Genomic DNA, 19,832 nt, shown 5'->3' with positions numbered 1-19,832 from the left:
CACTGATTTGAACATTCTTCATAAACTAATAAAAGTTTACACTATTAGTAATTTGTAAAAGATACAATTTAAAGCTGAAGTAAACATCTAATTAAATTACTTTTCACTTTAGTAGCAGGAAATGGAAGTCAGTGATTTGAACAAAAGCCTCCAACTATTGCAGACCTCCAGAAACCTTAGAGGACCTTGATGCAAAACACAACCGAAAATTGTGGCAGCAATTTAGGTGCTCCAAATCAACTCAAACCACAAAAGGTGGAGGAAGTCTTTTAATACTAAAAAGAGATTCAAGGTGAGTGAAAAGTACAAGGCAATCGAACACAGCAATATTGTTCATCTACACAAAGTACCATAAGAAGAATGATCTAATTAAGATAATGTGATGTACTTTATCCTTCTTCAGTAGAATGTGAGGTATTATTAATTGAACTACAACATAATTTAGTTGTAACTTTTTGATAAATAAGGGGATGTGCCTTTACAAGAATTTTGCCATTTTGGCCATTAGAATTAAAAACCCCTTTTAACATTTGATTTTGGAAATTTGATATCTAGGGCTATGGACTGCACCCAGTTTTAGAGATCCTTATGAATTTAGTTTTTTTTTTATATGCACAGTGAAGAACAAAATTAGAAATAGATGATTAGTTCATTCAATGCATTGTAATGGAGAATGAGCTTGATGTTACTGCTATAGTATGTTGCTTTAAAAACAAGATTATAGCTGCTGGTGAACTAATTAAAAATCTCATCCTAATATTTTTGTTAAAATAAAAATAAAATATTTCACAAATGCATTTTCTAATTTTTCTGTAAACATGCCATTTTACTCAAGCAAGCACTATCTGTTAGATTCTACAACTTCCTGAGTAAAGTTTGGCACTGTTGTTGTGTGCAACTGTTTCATTTCTTTTTTCCTTTTCATTTAGTTTTTTTCAAACTGAAATTTTCTGTTAGATCCAGGATGCAAGATGGCTGCAAAATCCTAACAATCTTTTGATAAAAAGAATGAGAGGGTGCAACATGATGTGGCGGATATGGTCATCTGAGTCAAATACAAATGCTTTTCAAGGATCCAAAAGATCAAATAAAGCTGGAATTTAATTTAAATATGATTAGATATAAAGGAATACAAAAACTCTCACATAAAGTGGAGAAAACAATCACAACTTACAGTATATTCAAAAGAGTCTAACTTTACCATTACTGGCACTAAATCATAGTATTGCAGGTCTCCACACTGACCTCTTACAACTTTGGGGACTCAAATAGTTCTCAACAGTTCTCTTATTTTTCAAAACAGCTTAAAAAAAAAAAAAAGTTCTCTATTGACCCACAATATTTAATTTAGGGTCTCATAGGGCCTGATGCTCCAGTGGTAGAAGACCCTGCTTATCAAAAATCTGACGGCTATATGCCTAAATAAATATACACTAAGCGGCCACTTTATAGGGTACACCTAACATTACTTAAATAACTATTACTTCAAACAATCAGTCATTTGCAACTTGATACATAAAACTGTAGCAGGCAGACACAGTCAACAAGTTTAGAAGTTTGACCAAACATTTTAAAAGGTAAGACAAGTGATTCAATTTATTTTGACCATAGTATGACTGCTGGTGCCAGTGATGGTGGTTCCAATATCTGAAAAACAGCTGTTCTGTTGGGATTTACTGCACCACAGTCTCTAGAATTTGTGCCTTATATCAAGGTTAATGGAGTTTGAATGGTAATATTATGAAATATGAGTACATAAAATATTTGTGTGTGCACATACCAGAGATGAGAATAAGTCCTACATATGCAAGTCTCTGGTAAGCTACAAGTCATAACCTTCAAGTTTCAAGTTATGATGATAGCACTCAAGCAGGTCAAAACAAAGCCCCCGAGTTTTATTCAAGCAAGTCAAGTCAAGACATAGTTAAGAAGACTTGAGTAAAAAATTGCTTACATTTTCTTCACAATCTGCAGTTAATCCAATTATGATCATTTGTGACGTATACTAACATCAAAGCTAACAGACTTTCTTGGACAAAATTTTTAATAAGAAGTAAATGCAACTGTTGTATAAAATAATTATTTTACTTTGAAGTAATTTGCAAATTGTAATCTGGGTGCTCCGGTTTCCTCCCACGGTCCAAAGACATGCAGGTTTGGTGAACTGGCAATCCTAAATTGGTCCTATTTTGTGGTTAGGGTGTGTATATGTGTGCTTGCCCTGCAATTGTCTGCCGCCCTGTCTAGGGTTTGTTCCCGCCTTGCACCTTATGCTAGCTGGGGTAGGTGCCAGTTCTGGACTAAGCGGGTTTGACAATGACTTACTGACTGGTACAATGTATACATCCCTAACTCACAACAACACTCACTTGTGTCCGTGATCATCTCTAGTAAACCAAAGTATATAGAAATAGTGAAGGTAATTGTAAAAGATAAAAGATGTTGAGTAAACAAATGAAAGCTGTCAAGTTACATTGAAACAGCAGTAGGATTGTGAATAAAATAAAGGAGAGATTTAACTAAAGAGTTAAAGCAACCTTAACTCTGATACTGCAAGGCAGGGCTTTGACGTTGGCGATAAAACCAGTACCCTTCCTTGCACATCACTTAGGAAATAGCACTTAAGGGAGCATCTCTTACTATATACTGTATGGAAAAGTATTTATGACGCTTCTTTGCACCTTTCTTTTGTGTGGTTTGGTTTGGTGGTGGTACAGATCCTCACTTGGATCAACAGGTTATAGATATAGGAAAACAAGTGCACTGTGTGTAGCACTCCTGCCCAATTTGAAGACTGTCCGATTTGAATACATGCGGGGAGTTATGAATCAACATTAGGTAGGGGCTGAATGCAATGGGGTTAGTAGTGCTGACATGCAGTTAAGGAGACGGAGTGCAGGTTCTGCAGCCTAAGTGGTTTCTTAGTTGGAACAATGACACATTATAGTATTTGGTGTCAGCTGTCTAGCAAGATATAACTGTCTTTATGAATCTTGAAATGGCAAAATCTAAGGATGTTGTTGTGTCTTTCATTTCTGAACCTCTTGCAGACAGCCATTCCATTTGTTGCAGTGTAGCTTGCAGTGAGTTAAAAATATTCAAAACTAATTCCTCCAAAAAGTTGATCAGTCCTGATTACTTATGTAGGCATGCAGCACTAGGCTATATTAAGGGAATGTAAATTAAAAGAATGAAATTTCACAAATATTAACTGTGGTGCTATAATGTGAGACTTAGTAAGGCATTCATCTTAAGTCAAGCCAAGTCGCAAGTCATCAATAACCAAGTCTTTCTCATTTTGAGCTGTTTTTTTAAATTCTGTCAAGTGAATCACATGTCAGAAAACTTAAGACTCTGACAAACACTGTTTGCTCATGGCATCATGATGGTAAAATGAGCTCATTATTATCCTGATCCTCCATACCAATAACACTGATCTGGGTGTGAGATGGCTATGGCTCAGCATGTTTGATTACGGTGGTCTTTTTCATTGTCACTAGTAATTCCTGTGTACAAAGACTCAGCATACATAACATTTTATGTAGGGGGTCACACAATTAAAGATGTTTACAATGGACACAGCAATGAATGAAATAATATTCTATAAAGCAATATGATTTGAATTGTTTTTACTTTTTCCATGTATACAAAGAAGTAGGAAGCAAAATCAGCATGCACTACATTTACAGACATGACAACGAGATGCATAGCTGTCTGGAGCCAGGAGCCAAGTGTGATTAGCACAAGTGAACAGAAGGATTTCAGTTCTTGAAGATACCATAATGAAGTAACTGTAATGTACTGAAAGTCATATTTAAACAGTCATTAAGCTCTACAGAGTAAATTTATCTTGACATGGAAAAGTAACTAAATAGCAGCCTCAACAAAGATCGTTAGCTGACTTTAAATCATATAATCATATTTAATATTTAAATAGCTTCATCCAGTTCTACATTAACAGAAATAACCAAGTACATTTATATCAGCCTGCTACAACAGAATTACACAGTTGCAAAGCTCTTTATGCTATTCATATTATAAAGTATTAAAGTAGATGGTGACAGGTTTAACAAAAATGAACAAACATTCATTAATGTATTTAGATTTACTGTAAGTAGTAAAATGTTGAAAGCTTATCTATGAAAGCCTTAGCCGATATTAACTTACAGATCTGCACCATCACTGATGCCTATACACCAAGCAGATTAAGTAACATCCCATTGTTCTCTTTAAATAAACATACTGAAGAAAAAAATGTGTTTAGTTAAATCAGCAAGAATGGCCACAGATATAACAGGTATAATATCCCAGGAACACTGGGTACAAGCTAGGAAACAGGCCGGGACAATATGCCAGTCCATCTGAATTTAGATCTGCCAATTAACCTAATGCATATATTATTTGGAATTTGACAGGAAATCTGGTATATTCAGAGGAATATCTAGAATTAAAAGAGCATGCCGACTGCACAAAGACAACCACCTTGAGGTGGGATTCAAACCCAGAATACTGGATTTGTGAGGTTGCACTGTTACACATTGTGCCACTCTATACTTAAACACTAGAGATAAAAGTTAAGTTTTGTAAAATAGTCATTGTGGAGTATTGCATATCCTAAAGTCCAATTCATTCTCACTTAATCCAATTCAGGGTCATGCTGGGGATGGAGCACATCCTGGCAGAACAGAGCATAAAGCAGATAGCAGCCCTGGGCAGAGCACCAGAACATTTAATGGCCTTGAATATTATAATTTACAGTATGTAATTTAATTCTAATTGTAATATGCACATCATTTTTTATCTAAAGTAAGTGAATAAAATATTGGGCTAAAGTCAAACAAAAAGACAATAATTTACAAATTAAAGTTCAAACAAGATTTCAAACATTACCATAACACAGATTAAAGGAACCTGCCACTTCAGTCTTATCTTAATATGCCACTCATCTCTTCATCACATCTCATCCTTCTTGCAGTTGCAATACAACTACTCCATGATTAAAGCCTTTCTAATTTTCTTTCTTTAAGCAGCAAGACTTCCATAATATTTCACATTACTGGGACAATAATGATATAACTTGCTTTCTCACATTTTTATGATGCAATATAATAAATATTGCAATATTAATAAAAGTTGCAAGAGTACAAACAAAATTATTTTTTAAGTAAACCTAGATAAACAGATTTATTTGCTCCTTCACAATTACACAGAGAAAACTTGAGTGCAATAGTTTTAACCTCAAAGTTTAATGAAACATAATGAAGACTACAGTACAAATATGTGTGTACACTTAAAATATTACAGAAAGAATTTTGAAAATATTGTAAAGGGTCATCCATCCATTATCCAACCCGCTATATCCTAGGCAGGAAAAAATCCCGGGCAGGGCAGCAGCCCACCGCAGGGCACACACACACCCACACACCAAGCACACAGTAGGGACAATTTAGGATCGCCAATGCAGTGAACATTAAATCTATTGCACCTATTGTAAAATATACTTGGAATTTCTGCATTTACTTACCAGAACAGTATAAATGTGAAGACACCTATATACAGGTGAAAAATCCACTAGATCTTGAGCAGTTAGAACCTAGGAAAAATGACATTACATATGTATGTTTAGTTTATTAGTTTTGCCAATAATTATACCTAATATTGTTGAATTGAATCAGAAATTCCACAACCTTAAAGTACTGACAAGGGTTGACTAGAAAAAAATGCATGTTTTTACCCATTGTGAGCATGTGACTAGATGATTTGACATGTGGATTATGTGACACGAGTAAAATGTGATTTTTTTTCATGGATGGTTTATATTGTTGCATTTTCTCTCCATGGATGCCAGTTCAATGATAAAGTTTTGTTATCTCCATTCTTCATGGAAATATGAGATTAAAATGTTTTCTTGGCCACAGCCATATGGGGTAAGTAACATAAAAAACTGTATCATTTTTGGGTGAAGTGATCCTTTAAGCCTAGCCTATGAAATTCACTTATTCAGAGTTTTTTTCTAAAGACTTCAGCTACCAGTACTGCAGCATCCATCTGTTGCAAATACTGACACACTGCAAATGCCAAGCAAAGCTGGTGCTTTCAAAATTCTTGAATATTTTGAACTTTTAATGCATGTTGTGAAATTTGAGGTTTATTGGCTGTATTATAGGTCAGCAAGTAAAGTAAAAAGTAAATAAACAAAGTTATTATATTTTTAATTTACTGTATTACGTAACAGTTATTTAATAAATTCACAATTAATACAGGAAGGGTGCATTTGACACGGCCAGTGCGGCGCACTTAAAACTGTAAGGCTGACGTTACAGTTACTGTAGTTATAGCCGATACACCAATAAAAGCGATGGCTGCCTATAAGGAATATTTTTTGTAGGAACATTATTGTTTAGATGGCAAACAGTAACAACCTTACTGTGTGGGAGAAGCAGTATATTAAATGCTGAATGCTAAGGTGTCTGCCTTTCTGTGTATGCATTATTTCATGAAACTGAATAAAATTTAATTACCCTTTTAAACTATAACATTCTAGGCATATGAGCGTACTGTACTGCTCAGAGCTGTACCTAGTGAGTATTGGTTTATTTCCTCCAAATAATAAAGCGTCAGATTTACTGTTGATCTGAAACACATTTGACACCACCTGCTTTGACAAAGTGTACATTGAGCAATCAGTGCTGCATTTGAGATTAGCCATTTTAAACAACATACTACAAAATTCATTGGATTATACACTTTTACATACATATGAATTTTTTTTTTTAATAAACTGATGACAAAACTATATGACGCAACAATTGTATGTAACACCCTTTAAAAACATTTCAATATCTTCTGTATATGCTTTAAAAGCCAAAACAATAAATTCAATCACATTGCGTAAGAGCAAAAGCCACGGCATCAATTTTCAGTTTTAGTATCAAATATTTACAATAAAAGGACAAAAGTACGCTTATTTTTTCTTTGTTGGCTGCTTTAGCTTTCTTCTGTTGCCTCAATAAATAATGTTTAGTTGTCTGCAGATGTTTTCCTTTTAGTATGCTAATTACGAACATTCTAAAGTTGGAATTCCATTTTATTCACAAACTTTGTGCCCCACAGTTAGTCAGAACAAAGCAGGGCACATCCTTCAAATGAAATCACACTTAAATATTTATTAGTGTATTAATTTCAAATGACAGGTAACTTTTGCTCCTGTACGCCACTGTTTGTAAAAGCATTGCTCATTATTAGTAGACATTTCCTTAAGGTGATTTTGATGGATAGGGGTAGATGTCTTACTTCTTTCTATTTTAAGTATATTTCTTTCTATTTCTAGATTTCTGAATTAAATAAATTTTCTTAATTGAACTTATCTAAAAGATAAAAAAAACTGGATACCTCAGAATGTGATCTACACAAGATCCTTCCGGAATGCAGAAGACGGCAATGTAAAGCTATATATACGCTAACATATACACCTTATAAACCTTCTGCTAAAGTTAAATTTACCTCTTCATCATTTTCATAATCTTCATCAACTCCATATTCATTGTCTTGATTGGATGCTTTTCCATTGAACATATAAGGAGGATTGCAATAGACTGAATTGGCTTGCTTTTGTACGGCACTGTTAAATGTTCTGTGTTGATGGGCCTAAAAAATATTAAAATTAAATCAAAATCATTAACATCAACCAGAAAAGTGGCCTATTAAAAATTGAGAGTATTCCTCTGAAGATATGTGTTGCTTTAGATGTTACAACTTAATGATGCTAGTGTTTATAAAACAAAACTCAAAAATTACCTGGCACTGTATTGTTCATCTGATTTCTTTTTAAACAATATATGAAGAAAATGTAATCATGTCATTTTAATATAAAGAAATTATCTACAGGATATCATATCATTTTTTCAGTTTGGAAATGTAGAAGAATGAATGGTTTGAGAAACTTATGTTATCTTAAGAATATACATTAAGTATTAAATAAAATTTGTTTAAACATTAATTATAATTAAATGCATTTTTAGGAACCAGATAACTTAAATAATTTAATAACAAAAACACACAATCCAAAACAATTTAGCACAAAATTAATGGTAGAAAACGTTTTTCATAACCCCTTAAAAAACTAATCCTAATTAGTGATTGAAAATTATTACAAAACATACAGCTTATAAGATTTTGTTTGTGGTTAACTTCATATTTTCAGAAAAAACACTATGTATATAACACACTTATTATAAGTGGCATGTGCTAAAGACTAAGTCTTTGGACTTTAAGCCATATTGTTGTAATATATCCTGACCAGCAACTCATGGAATGAATCTGAAAACATCTTTTAACATATTGAAATTTATTAATAAAAAATACAACTATAAAGCATCTAGTTTATGCCAAAAATGTAAAAGGCATCCTCTAATTAAAAAATCTACTTTCTCAGTCTTGATTCATCGAAGTACTAAAGTAAACTAACATTACAGGGTTGTGCAGAACTGAAGCCAGGTTTATAAGACATAAAATGGGAAACAACATGAATTTGAAGCTAGTCTATTGAAAGACACTTAACACATTCACAAAGACTTGTACTTGTACTTGTACAGATTTGGAGAGACACAGTGAGAATGTGCAAACTCCATACAGTCACAGTCTTAGTATGACTTAGTAATGACTTACTAAATCCATCCATCCATCCATTTCCCAACCTGTTGAATCCGAACACAGGGTCACGGGGGTCTGCTGGAGCCAATCCCAGCCAACACAGGGCGCAAGGCAGGAACCAATCCCAGGCAGTGCGCCAACCCACCGCAGGACACACACACCCACATCCACACACCAAGCACACACTAGGGACAATTTAGAATTGCCAATCCACCTAGCCTGCATGTCTTTGGACTGTGGGAGGAAACCGGAGTACCCGGAGGAAACCCACGCAGACACACGGAAAACATGCAAACTCCACGCAGGAAGGACCCGGGAAGTGAACCTTATTAAATGTTAAATATAAAATTGGGAAGAATGAAATCATAAGTACAAACTAAAACATATCATGTAGTCCTCTATACAAATTGTAAATGAAATAAAAAGACAATTACACTGAAGCTGAAAAATCAAGGCATTTTCATATCCGACACATCTTTGAAAAATAACAAAATAACCTCAGTATCCACAATAATTAATTAAACATAATATGGTTGTCATTGTTGCTGGTTAGAAAAAGAGAGTAACAGTAGGAGAATGTGTTCCATGTTTTAAAAGCAATCACCCAAAAGAACAAAAACAGCATGACTTGATAATAGGGTTCTTAAGAATATTGCATAACGTGATTTATGTATTCCTACCTGCTTCATTGCTGTTTCTCCTATTTTGTCAGAGTGCTTCCGAATGCTCTCTAAAAAGTCTTTCAGATCTGACATGGAAATGTCCTTAATTTCCTCACGCAATTTGGGTAAAGTTTCTGCCATAATTTGACAAAATCGATACTGGCCAACTCTAGGTATATAAACGTTTTCAAGTTGTTCCATTGTTTTGAGGGCAGCATAGTACCTAAGATTTAAGATTATAAACAATATAAACTGTTACAAATTAGTAGCATTCTACTGCTAACATTCCAAATCCTGGCTATAAAATGTCAGCTTTAACTGAATTATTTAGAAGGTATTTTATTATTTGCTTTCTTCACAGACAAGGCCAAAATATCATTTAAATGCTGAAAAGGTAACCAATGTAAATAAGAAAGAAAACAGCAGACTCAGAAAGTATTCAGACTTCTTCACTTCTTACATACATTATTGGATGTTAGATTTAATTTTAAATGTATAAATCTGCCATTTTTGTTCATCAATATACACTCAATAACCCACAATGACAAAGTAAAAACATATTTTTAGGAACGTTTGCAAATGTATTAAAAATCAAAAACTGAAATCTCTCACATAAAGTATTCTGACCCTTTGTTTGGCACTCCAAATTATGGTCAGGTACAACCCGTTTGATTTAATTCTCCTTGTGTTGTGCCTAGAACTTCATTGGAGTCCACCTGCAGCAAACTGAATTGATTAGACATTGTTTAGAAAGTCACACACCTATGTATATAACGCCCTACAATTCACACTGCAAGTCAGGACAAAAACTAACACATGAAGTCCAAGAAGCTCACTGTATACCTCTGTGATAAAACTGTGATGTGACATAAATCACTACAAAGGTAAAAAACGTTTTCTAAAAGTTTAAATTCTCCCAGGAATACAGTGACCTCAATCATTGTAAAATGGCAGAAGTTTGAAACAAACAAGACGCTTCCTAGAGTTAGCTGTCCAGCCAAATTGAGTAAGGCAAGAAAGTCCAAAAGGTTTCCAAGAACTCAATGGTCACTTTAATCGAGCTTCAGAAGACTTCTGTTCAAATGCCAGAGCCATTAGAAGGACAACCATCTCAGCAGCACTTCATCAATCAGGCATTTATGGCAGAGTGGCTAGATACTGACCATTGTTGAATAAAAGGCATGACAGCCAACCCGGAGTTTGCAAAACGGCATTTAAAGGACTCTGGTCTACTGAATCAAAAATGAAACTCAATAGAACTCCAAGCATTATGAGCATTGCTCATCACCTGCTTTATACCAGCTAAGGTGAAGCAGGGTGCTTCTAATTGGCAGGGACTGGGAGCAGTCCAATGAATGCAGCCAAATACAGAGAGGTCGTTGAAGAAAACCTGTCTCACAAACAAAGACCTGAAGCATACAGCCAAGACAGCACTAGAGTTGCTTCTGCACCATGAGTGACCTAGCCAAAGCCCAGACTTTAACTTTATAGAACATCTGGGGAGAGGCCTGAAAACAGCAATTTACAGACACTTACCATCATATCTAATAGATCAGGGGTCTCCAACCTTATTTCCTCCGAGAGCTACTTTTACAAAACTGAAAATGGCCAGAGAGCTACTCATGTTTTCTAACGTTTATTCTCATAGGATATTTCAACCGAAACAAACTGAATAAGCTTGTTTTGCCTTAACATTTACAAAATGTTGACCTCCACAACTCACATTTTGCATTAAAACATCATAAAAAATATTTAGTTCACCTGCAAGTGCATTTTGTATGTCTGTATGCATTTTCTAGTGTATCTCACACTATTGAATTAAAACATGAATGCTGTCAAAACAAAACAATGCAATTACAAATATACAGATATTACGTATTCATTTGTCATTTTGTTCCATGTCACTGTTTCACTTCACAAGAGTATTCACATGTCCAGTTGCAGGTGTGATGTGTTTTTTTAGTTAGTGAGATGACTGGCACTGCATGGAGTCAACAAGAGAGGCAGGTGTATGGTGGAGTGTAACCACTTAGGTTCACTCTTATGGAGTCATTTAAATGTTCATCTGTCAGTCTTGTTCTGAACTTTGATTTCTTTCAGAAAAGGCAGACTCGCAGAGGTACTGTATGTAGACCCAAACAAAGCAGACATTTTCAGAGCTGCTTGGTGAAGATTCTTATAGTTATCTAGCTCTATAAAGCTCCAGAAATGCTAAGAATGCTGTTGAGAATTTAGCTGCACATTATTTTGAAGGTTTACTAATATGTAATATATAAAATCCAATGTCTGTCTGTCCTCTTTTCACAGGAGAAATACTTAACGAATTTAGATCGGGTTTTTTTCTATAATTTGTTTGGACATTCCGGTTGATTTTGCAACTTCTCTCATTTTGCTATGTATCATACTTCACTTGCGGTACCGATTTATTTTTCGCGAATCCAAGAAACATGCAACGGGCCGAGGGGAGGGGCCCGTCCTCACTCACTCGCCAGCTTTGGGGTGTGTTCCTTAACTCTAGCAAACGAGAGAACAATTGAATTCAGCTTTGATATTTAAAATAAAGTGTACTTAGGTCTTGACAAGTTTGAGTCCGGATATTCTCTTAAGTGTATGTCGCATTGAAAAGATTGCAATTCAGATTGTGGATTGTGATTTTGCGTTAAAAGGATCATGATATGATTTTTTGGAAAGATTGTCCACCCCTAATTTGACTAATCAAGTTTTCAAATTTATTTAGAATTCATTAACCCTTTAGCGAGCTACTTGCAAAGGGGTTGCGAGCGACGTGTTGGAGACCCCTGTAATAGAGCTTAAAAGTATCTGCCAGGAAGAATGGGATAAACTGGCCAAATCCAGGTATGCAAAGCTTGTTGAGACCTAGCCAAGAAGAATCAAAGTTGTAATTGCTCCTAAGGGAGCTTCTATAAAATACTGAATAATGGTTCTGAATACTTATATGAATGAGAGGTTTCAGTTTTTGATTCTAAATACATGTGCAAACCTTTCTAAAAACATGTTTTCACTTTCTCATTACAAGTGTAGACTGATGGCCTGAATGTCAAATGTATCTATTTAAAATTAAATGTACGACATAATAAAGTGTGTAGAAAGTGAATAGGTTTGAATAGTTACTTTGCATCCACAGTTGTTACTCCTGATGTAGATTAAATGTTAAATTATAAAATATATTTTGTCTAATGTAACTAATCATTCCTAGGTTGTTAAAATCATGACATTTTATAAAGTATTTATTTATTTTTGTATATTATTTGTAATTATTTTTACAACATTTTATAAAACCAGTATTCTATCATATTCTTATATATAAACAAATTTACATTTAAATACTGCTTTCGCATTATGCTCCACATCCCCACTCAATCCCATAATAAAATAACAACCCAGCCATTATTTCAAAAAAATTAAAATCAAGCTGCATAGATGTGTCATGAGGATACTTGAAATTAGAACTCCAAAGAGTGTTAACACATTGTCACTTGCAACACCAAAATCATAATCAATGACCTTAAAATTCTGACTATTGTTTTCTCAACCAACTCTAATTCTGTATTACTTTTAACTCAGCTAAAATAAACTTTTTACATCTAAAATATAGCTTTGTGAAATTTGTGATTCAATTTACTACTTTTTATTAATAACAGAACCATCTTGAGGCTAATCGGACAATTGCAGTATAAACAATGCATTGATTATAGCAAAGAAATAATATATATATTATAATAATAATAATAACAATAACACTCTATGCAAGACAATTAAAATAAATGAATGGAATAGCGGGGCAGCACGATAACGCAGTGGTAGCGCTGCCGCCTTGTAGTAAGGAGACCTGGGTTCGCTTCCCATGTTCTCCCCGTGTCTGCGTGGGTTTCCTCTGGGTTCTCTGGTTTCCTCCCATAGTCCAAAGACATGCAGGTTAGGTGCATTGGCGATTCTAAATTGTCCCTAGTGTGTGTGTACGTGTGTCCTGCGGTGGGCTGGCACCCTGCCCAGGGATTTGTTCCTGCTTTGCATCCTGTGTTGGCTGGGATTGGCTACAGCAGACCCCCGTGATCCTGTGTTAGGATATAGCGAGTTGAACACTGACTGACTGACTGAATGGAATAGCAATTTCTAAATGTAATTGTTTGTATCCTTTCATTCTAATGTTTTAATTGATAATGCATGTGTGTTTGTAGTGATCTTTGATCTAAATAATCCATCTGGTTTCCAGAAAAATGACGTTTCATTGATATTGTGATGGCTCTCAAATGTAATGATTAATTGTAACCAAATGCTTCTTCAGTTATGCCAATAAGCAAATGCTGGGGTGAGGGTGAGGAATGGAGGAGTGAAAATTTTGCCTGTAATCTAGAAAAAAAGAGTTAAGTCATATGTATCAAAGAGAACTGACTGTCTTAATGCTTTATTGTCGGGTTGTACAAATCATTACGTTTTTTCTGTACAATAACTTCAAAACAGTTAAGGAAGCATCATAACATAGCAATAAGACATATGACATAACACAAGTTTTTAAAATGCAACACTGACTTCCAGATCAGATTAGAGCAAATTTAAAAATTGAAGGTTTAATGTATTAATTGATAAATGGCTTAAACCCTACATAAGTTATTGAATGTATTCATCCAAATACAGTATTCCCGAATTTACAGTATGATTATGATGTTGTTTAAAGTTCTAACATTAAATAAAATTACTAGAGGATGCAAAATGTATATCATCCTCAGACTCTGCAGTGATCTCACTTAACTGATTGAATTTATTAATGCAACTATTCCAGAATGTACAATGAAATCATAACATGCTTTAAATTCTAACAATAAATAAAACTACTAAAGGATGCAATGTCCACAGTAACCTCAGACTCTGCAGTGAACTCTATAATTGCTGTGTTTTAGCTTTCAACATTAAATCTGAATTGAGGGTGTTTTTTATAATTTTGTTTTTTATTTAATAACACTACTTGTTTAATTCAATGTTTTGCAAATTTTATTTACATATTTTACAAGAGAGTTAGTTTTCTGTGCAGCTAACACACATTCCAACCTGCATTTGGGATTCAGATAATCCAAGCAGAGACAAAAATGTGTGTTTCTTCTACTTCAGTTTGTTAGTTAACATACAGATTTCTACCCTTGTAATGATACCCTGCATTATTTTTTTCCTAAGCTCATAATTTAAAGCTAAAAACATACTAACTCTCATCAAAATGACCAAATAGCTTCCTATGTAAATGTAATAAAGCCTCCCACACCCCAAGCTCAGATAGCCTGCTAATGTTAAGCAACGCTGATATGTGTTATCCAAAATAATTGTGCTGACTCTTTGCATTCAATGTTTTTTTGCCACACTTTTTTTTCTTTCAAAAAGGCAACATGGCATAAATAAGCTGGGAAGACAGAAAAGTCCAGTTTTTATTGTGATACCACACAATCAAAAAGTGCTACTATGTTACTTTCAACCTTAGAAAGCAAAGAATCAACATATCTAGTTTCATGAAAGGTCTGCCACCTCGACTGATGGCTACATAAGTAATCAATCATTGGCAAGAAGAGCACCTTCACCCTCCCTCCTTCTCTTGATGATGGCCAGGAAGCCCGTCACTAGAAAAGACAAAAGCAGTGTTTGGTATTTTTTGACACTTGTAAGGTCAGTGTGGAGATGAAGCAAATGAGTGATCTATCCATAAAGAGAGGTTGTACTTGCTGGTAGGCAACTGAAAACAAATATTTTTAGAAGTATAATACCTCAGAAAAAAAAACAAAAACTTCAGCATTTTTTCAACACAGATATAATAGAAGAGCTTTATTTTTTAATTTTCTTTGAGACTGTGCTACAACTCTATGATAACACTAATACTACACTAACTTAAGAGGGGAACACTTTCATCTAGCTCTAATTATACTGATATATGGATTACCATCAACAAAGGTTGTCTAAAAAATGTTGGTGTACCACAAGATGCCTACTATGGACATCGTTTAAGCTTTATAAGATAAATCATACAATACACTACAATACAGTGTATTAACTTTATAGAAAATTCTTTATGTATGCCTCAGTCAGAGTGGAAGAGTAAACATATTCAGTAATAATATTTTATTCTGGAGTTTCTGTATGCGTGCATGTATATGTAAATATATATAGTATACAAGGTGTAACAATTCAATTTCTCATAATGAACCTATAGAAAAAAATGTATGTATATCTGTTTACATCTTCAAAATAATCTCCTTCTGCAGCTATGCATTTAGTTAGATGATGATGCCATTGCTAGAAACATGCCTGGAACTCTGTTTACTGGAATACCCTTGAGTTCCTTTGTTACGTTACGCTTGGATGTCAGAAATGTCTGAAAATATTCACCTTTTCATAGCAATTTTTCATTTTTGGGAAGAGCCAGAAATCACTAGGGGCTAGATCAAGTGAATAGTGTGGATGATCCAATTTGGCAATTGATTTCTCAGCCAGGAAGTTGCAAACACTGAGTGCATTATGGCTTGAGGCATTGACTTGATGGATGATCCACTTCTGCCGTTGTTGTTCACATCTTTTTAACCCACCTTGAATCTCTTATGCCATTCAAAGATACTTAACTTTTTCATAGCATCCTAACCATACACCACTTTCAACAGCTCCAATATTTCTGTAGCACTTTATAACATGGGCAACACTACATGGCTGTTCCAGGAGTCAAACATTCACACCTCATATACTGTATACACACTCACACGCACACACAAAACAGCTTGAAATAAGAGTGACAACTTAAAATATATTTTAGCTGCCTTAGTATTAAATGGCATATATAAGGAAAGTATGGTGTTATAGGAGGAATAACTGCAAAAACTGACATGCAGAGGTGCTTCATCTAAAAGCATTACTTTGAACTTTCCAGCAGGCCAAATTTTAAATGCACAAATTGCTAAAAAAGTTTTCTAACTCCATAAATGCTGCTTAGATATGTGGGAGGAATGATGACATGGAATACCCAATATATGCTCATAACTAATACAAAGATCGTAAATGAGTGTTACGTAGATTAGCATGTCAGTCCTTAGAAAAGTATTAACAATGGCCTCTGCCTTTTTCTTCCCTGACAAGGACACAAAATATTGTCAGAGACCTCATTACATATTGTTGTATTACCCGGTCTCCACATTTGTTCCATGGAAACTGGGAAAGAGATTTAGTAGTTTTACTATAGCTGAACTTTTTAAGGAACAAGTTCCCAGAAAATGTGCTTCCCCTGCCTGATACTTATGCTGTAATAGGAGCCTGCATTTTCATTGATTATTAACCCGTCAATCAACAAGTTAATCTTTAACACAGCATCATTCACAATTTTGCATTTATGAAAATCAATTTTACATACAAGTGTGGTGTATTTATTTGAATTTCACAATATTACTAAGCTTTGTCAGATCATGTAATGCTTTTACTTCTTTCTTACTTGATCTAATAAGTTCTTACTTTTTTCTTAAAGAAATGGCTCATATCCACAAAAGATTACATTTACATCATTAGGAGTCTTGTGTTCTTATCCATCAATAAGTTTACCTGAAGAAAACTGATCAAAGTGGAAGCAGCCAGAGAAACAGCAACCCCAAATTTAGACTACTATCAGGGTTCTCTGTAAATCTAATTGAACTTTTCTCAGAACCTGGACATAAGGCCCACTTTTGGAATCAGGCCTAACTTGGTGTTCATATGTAAGTGCTTGGTGACATGATACTAAAAAAAGACCAGATGAGCAGCCATCTGGCAAAAAGGAAAGGTGTTAGGAGACAATTGCAAAACCTGCAAAGTTATAGGCATGTGTGTAACAGATCAGATGTTGTAGACCTTTTCATTGGCTCTTACAATATGGCATATAGTTTGTCATGTGGAAGGACAGAGGGTCCTGAAAGGTCTAAAAATTCTAAGTAGATATAGTTAATCAATTCTCTAAAACACTGGTGTTTACCCACAGTTAAGGCCCCATGTAGGTACAGAAATAATCAAAAGCTCTCATTTGGTTGCTGTACAACTAAAGATTGTACTTGAGAACAAGATGGTTACTTTAATGTACTTTTCAGTTGCAGAAAGGGAAAAAGGTTTTCTGTGATTTGTGTGCATGTGCCTAACAATGTTTCAAAGTATTGGTGGTTTTTAGAGATGGTAGATTTGGTGTGCAAAAGGGTATTTCTCTCTGACTCTACAGTTCTATGCGGAAGTTCCAGTCCTTATCAGGGCAAAAAGTAAGATGGAGGAGTACTTTTGGAAGAGCTGTTTGTTCTTAATCCTAGTAATTTGTTATTAGATTTCTGCATCAGTCATTGATTGTCTACAACAAACACCCTGTATCAACACAATGATGCTTATAAGCAGACAAGTTACTAAAGAATCTGGAGCTAATGGTCAAACATCAACTTTGTAGTCATGTCATTCGGTCTTAGATTGTAAGTCTTGTACACTCAGTTAAACAGAGGTGTTGAATGGTCACCTGATCACCTTTTGGTGACAAACTTGCTCAGAAAAACAAATCATCTGGTGGAGAGACCCAGAAGGCCCAAATGAGTGGTACTGGTGTCTTGGGAACACCTGAAAGATAAATTTGTTTGGAAGACATTCAAAAAGCTTCTTGTGAATGTTTCCTGATGTTTGTATGATATCTTTGTTAGCCTGTAAATGTAATCGTGAACATGACCAGCACGGTATAGTAGCACCAGTTCTGTAGATGAGGTAATGAACAGTGGTGGTGAAATAGAACTTGATTCTCAACACTGAACCTTTGACTTTCGGTCTACATACCCACCTAATATTAAAGTCATTAAAGAATGAGGTTGGGTATTCAAGTAGCCGAAATGAGGTTGCTACACAGGATTTCCAGACTCACTCATTATGATAGGGTGAAGATCAAGACAACAGAGAAGAACCATGGATAAAAGGCACATGTTGCCTGAAGGCCAGTAACGAGAGTTGTTCGACACACAGCCCACTGGAAAGAGTCTCCCAGGCAATCTCAGGTCAGGTTGAAGTCTTATTTAGCCTTGGAATTCCAAAAATGACCACAAGGGCCTGAAAACTATTGCTAGTATCCAGGAATTTGGTCTGAACAGCTCTTCTGTAATATCATGGTGGTCTGTTGCTATCATGACTTTCATCCCAAATCTGGGACAGATATGAATTTAAGATAAACCCCTAAGTTTGGATGCTTTTGAATGTTCTGAATATTGATTATTTAAATCCACACAATAATAATTCTAACAAAGCTCATCTGTAATGGTTTGAATAAAAAAATGCTGCAATTAAATTACATATAGTGTCCATTCATATTGCAATACTGAATGCATGGAACAATAGAATATAGTCTGGAAACAAAGTAATATAAGGAAAACTACAAATTGATATGAGGTGTCATGGAAAAATTCTGGCTTGAGGTTTTCACAATGGATCTGTTAACATAACTTTTATTTTTTCATACGGTTTCCTTATCTTTAGACAAAAAATCTCAACCCACATGAGACTGTGGAGAAGAAGTACGCATGCACTTTAGTTATGCTTTCCTTGTCTTCTAATTTGAAAAAAAACTGTGTTACTCCTTATAAACTGGCAAGTAAATGATGACATGTAGTTCCTTATAAGATGGTAACAGTTTACCATCCTGCCTCATAAAAGGAAACAGGCGCATTGTGGCGTGCATGTAGCGCTTAACAAGTTTTTAACTAATATTACACAAATATGTAACTTATATAAAAGCAAATCATAATGCAATTCATAATAAAATACAAGTACATAAGCATAAAAAGATATACAGTGCATCCGGAAAGTATTCACAGTGCATCACTTTTTCCACATTTTGTTTTGTTACAGCCTTATTCCAAAATGGATTAAATTCATTTTTTTCCTCAGAATTCTACACAGAACACCCCATAATGACAACGTGAAAAACGTTAACTTGAGGTTTTTGCAAACTTATTAAAAATAAAAAAACTGAGAAATCACATGTACATAAGTATTCACAGCCTTTGCTCAATACTTTGTCGATGCACCTTTGACAGCAATTACAGCCTCAAGTCTTTTTGAATATGATGCCACAAGCTTGGCACACCTCTCCTTGGCCAGTTTCGCCCATTCCTCTTTGCAGCACCTCTCAAGCTCCATCAGGTTGGATGGGAAGCATCGGTGCACAGCCATTTTAAGATCTCTCCAGAGATGTTCAATCGGATTCAAGTCTGGGCTCTGGCTGCGCCACTCAAGGACATTTGCAGAGTTGTCCTGAAGCCACTCCTGTGATATCTTGGCTGTGTGCTTAGGGTTGTTGTCCTACTGAAAGATGAACCGTTGCCCCAGTCTAAGGTCAAGAGCACTCTGGAGCAGGTTTCATTGAGGATGTCTGTGTACATTACTGCAGTCATCTTTCCCTTTATCCTGACTAGTCTCCCAGTTCCTGCTGCTGAAAAATATCCCCACAACATGATGCTGCCACCACCATGCTTCACTGTAGGGATGGTA

General features: G+C 35.0%; 1 protein-coding gene across 3 annotated transcripts in view; it reads right to left on the bottom strand.

Annotated features, from left to right (window-relative positions):
- exoc6 (exocyst complex component 6) overlaps positions 1-19,832 on the bottom strand; it is a 200,750-nt gene that overhangs the window by 106,660 nt on the left and 74,258 nt on the right. For all 3 annotated transcript variants that reach the window (XM_039771011.1, XM_039770996.1, XM_039771004.1), the window contains exons 6-8: positions 9,333-9,537; positions 7,504-7,647; positions 5,525-5,593 (exon numbers count right to left, since the gene is read on the bottom strand). In XM_039771011.1, the coding sequence (XP_039626945.1) occupies positions 5,525-5,593; positions 7,504-7,647; positions 9,333-9,537 (418 nt within the window). The remainder of the gene's footprint in view (positions 1-5,524; positions 5,594-7,503; positions 7,648-9,332; positions 9,538-19,832) is intronic.

The sequence above is a fragment of the Polypterus senegalus genome, chromosome 1 (genome assembly GCF_016835505.1).
Source record: "Polypterus senegalus isolate Bchr_013 chromosome 1, ASM1683550v1, whole genome shotgun sequence".
Taxonomy (NCBI): domain Eukaryota; kingdom Metazoa; phylum Chordata; class Cladistia; order Polypteriformes; family Polypteridae; genus Polypterus; species Polypterus senegalus.
This window is presented reverse-complemented; position numbering and strand designations above follow the sequence as displayed.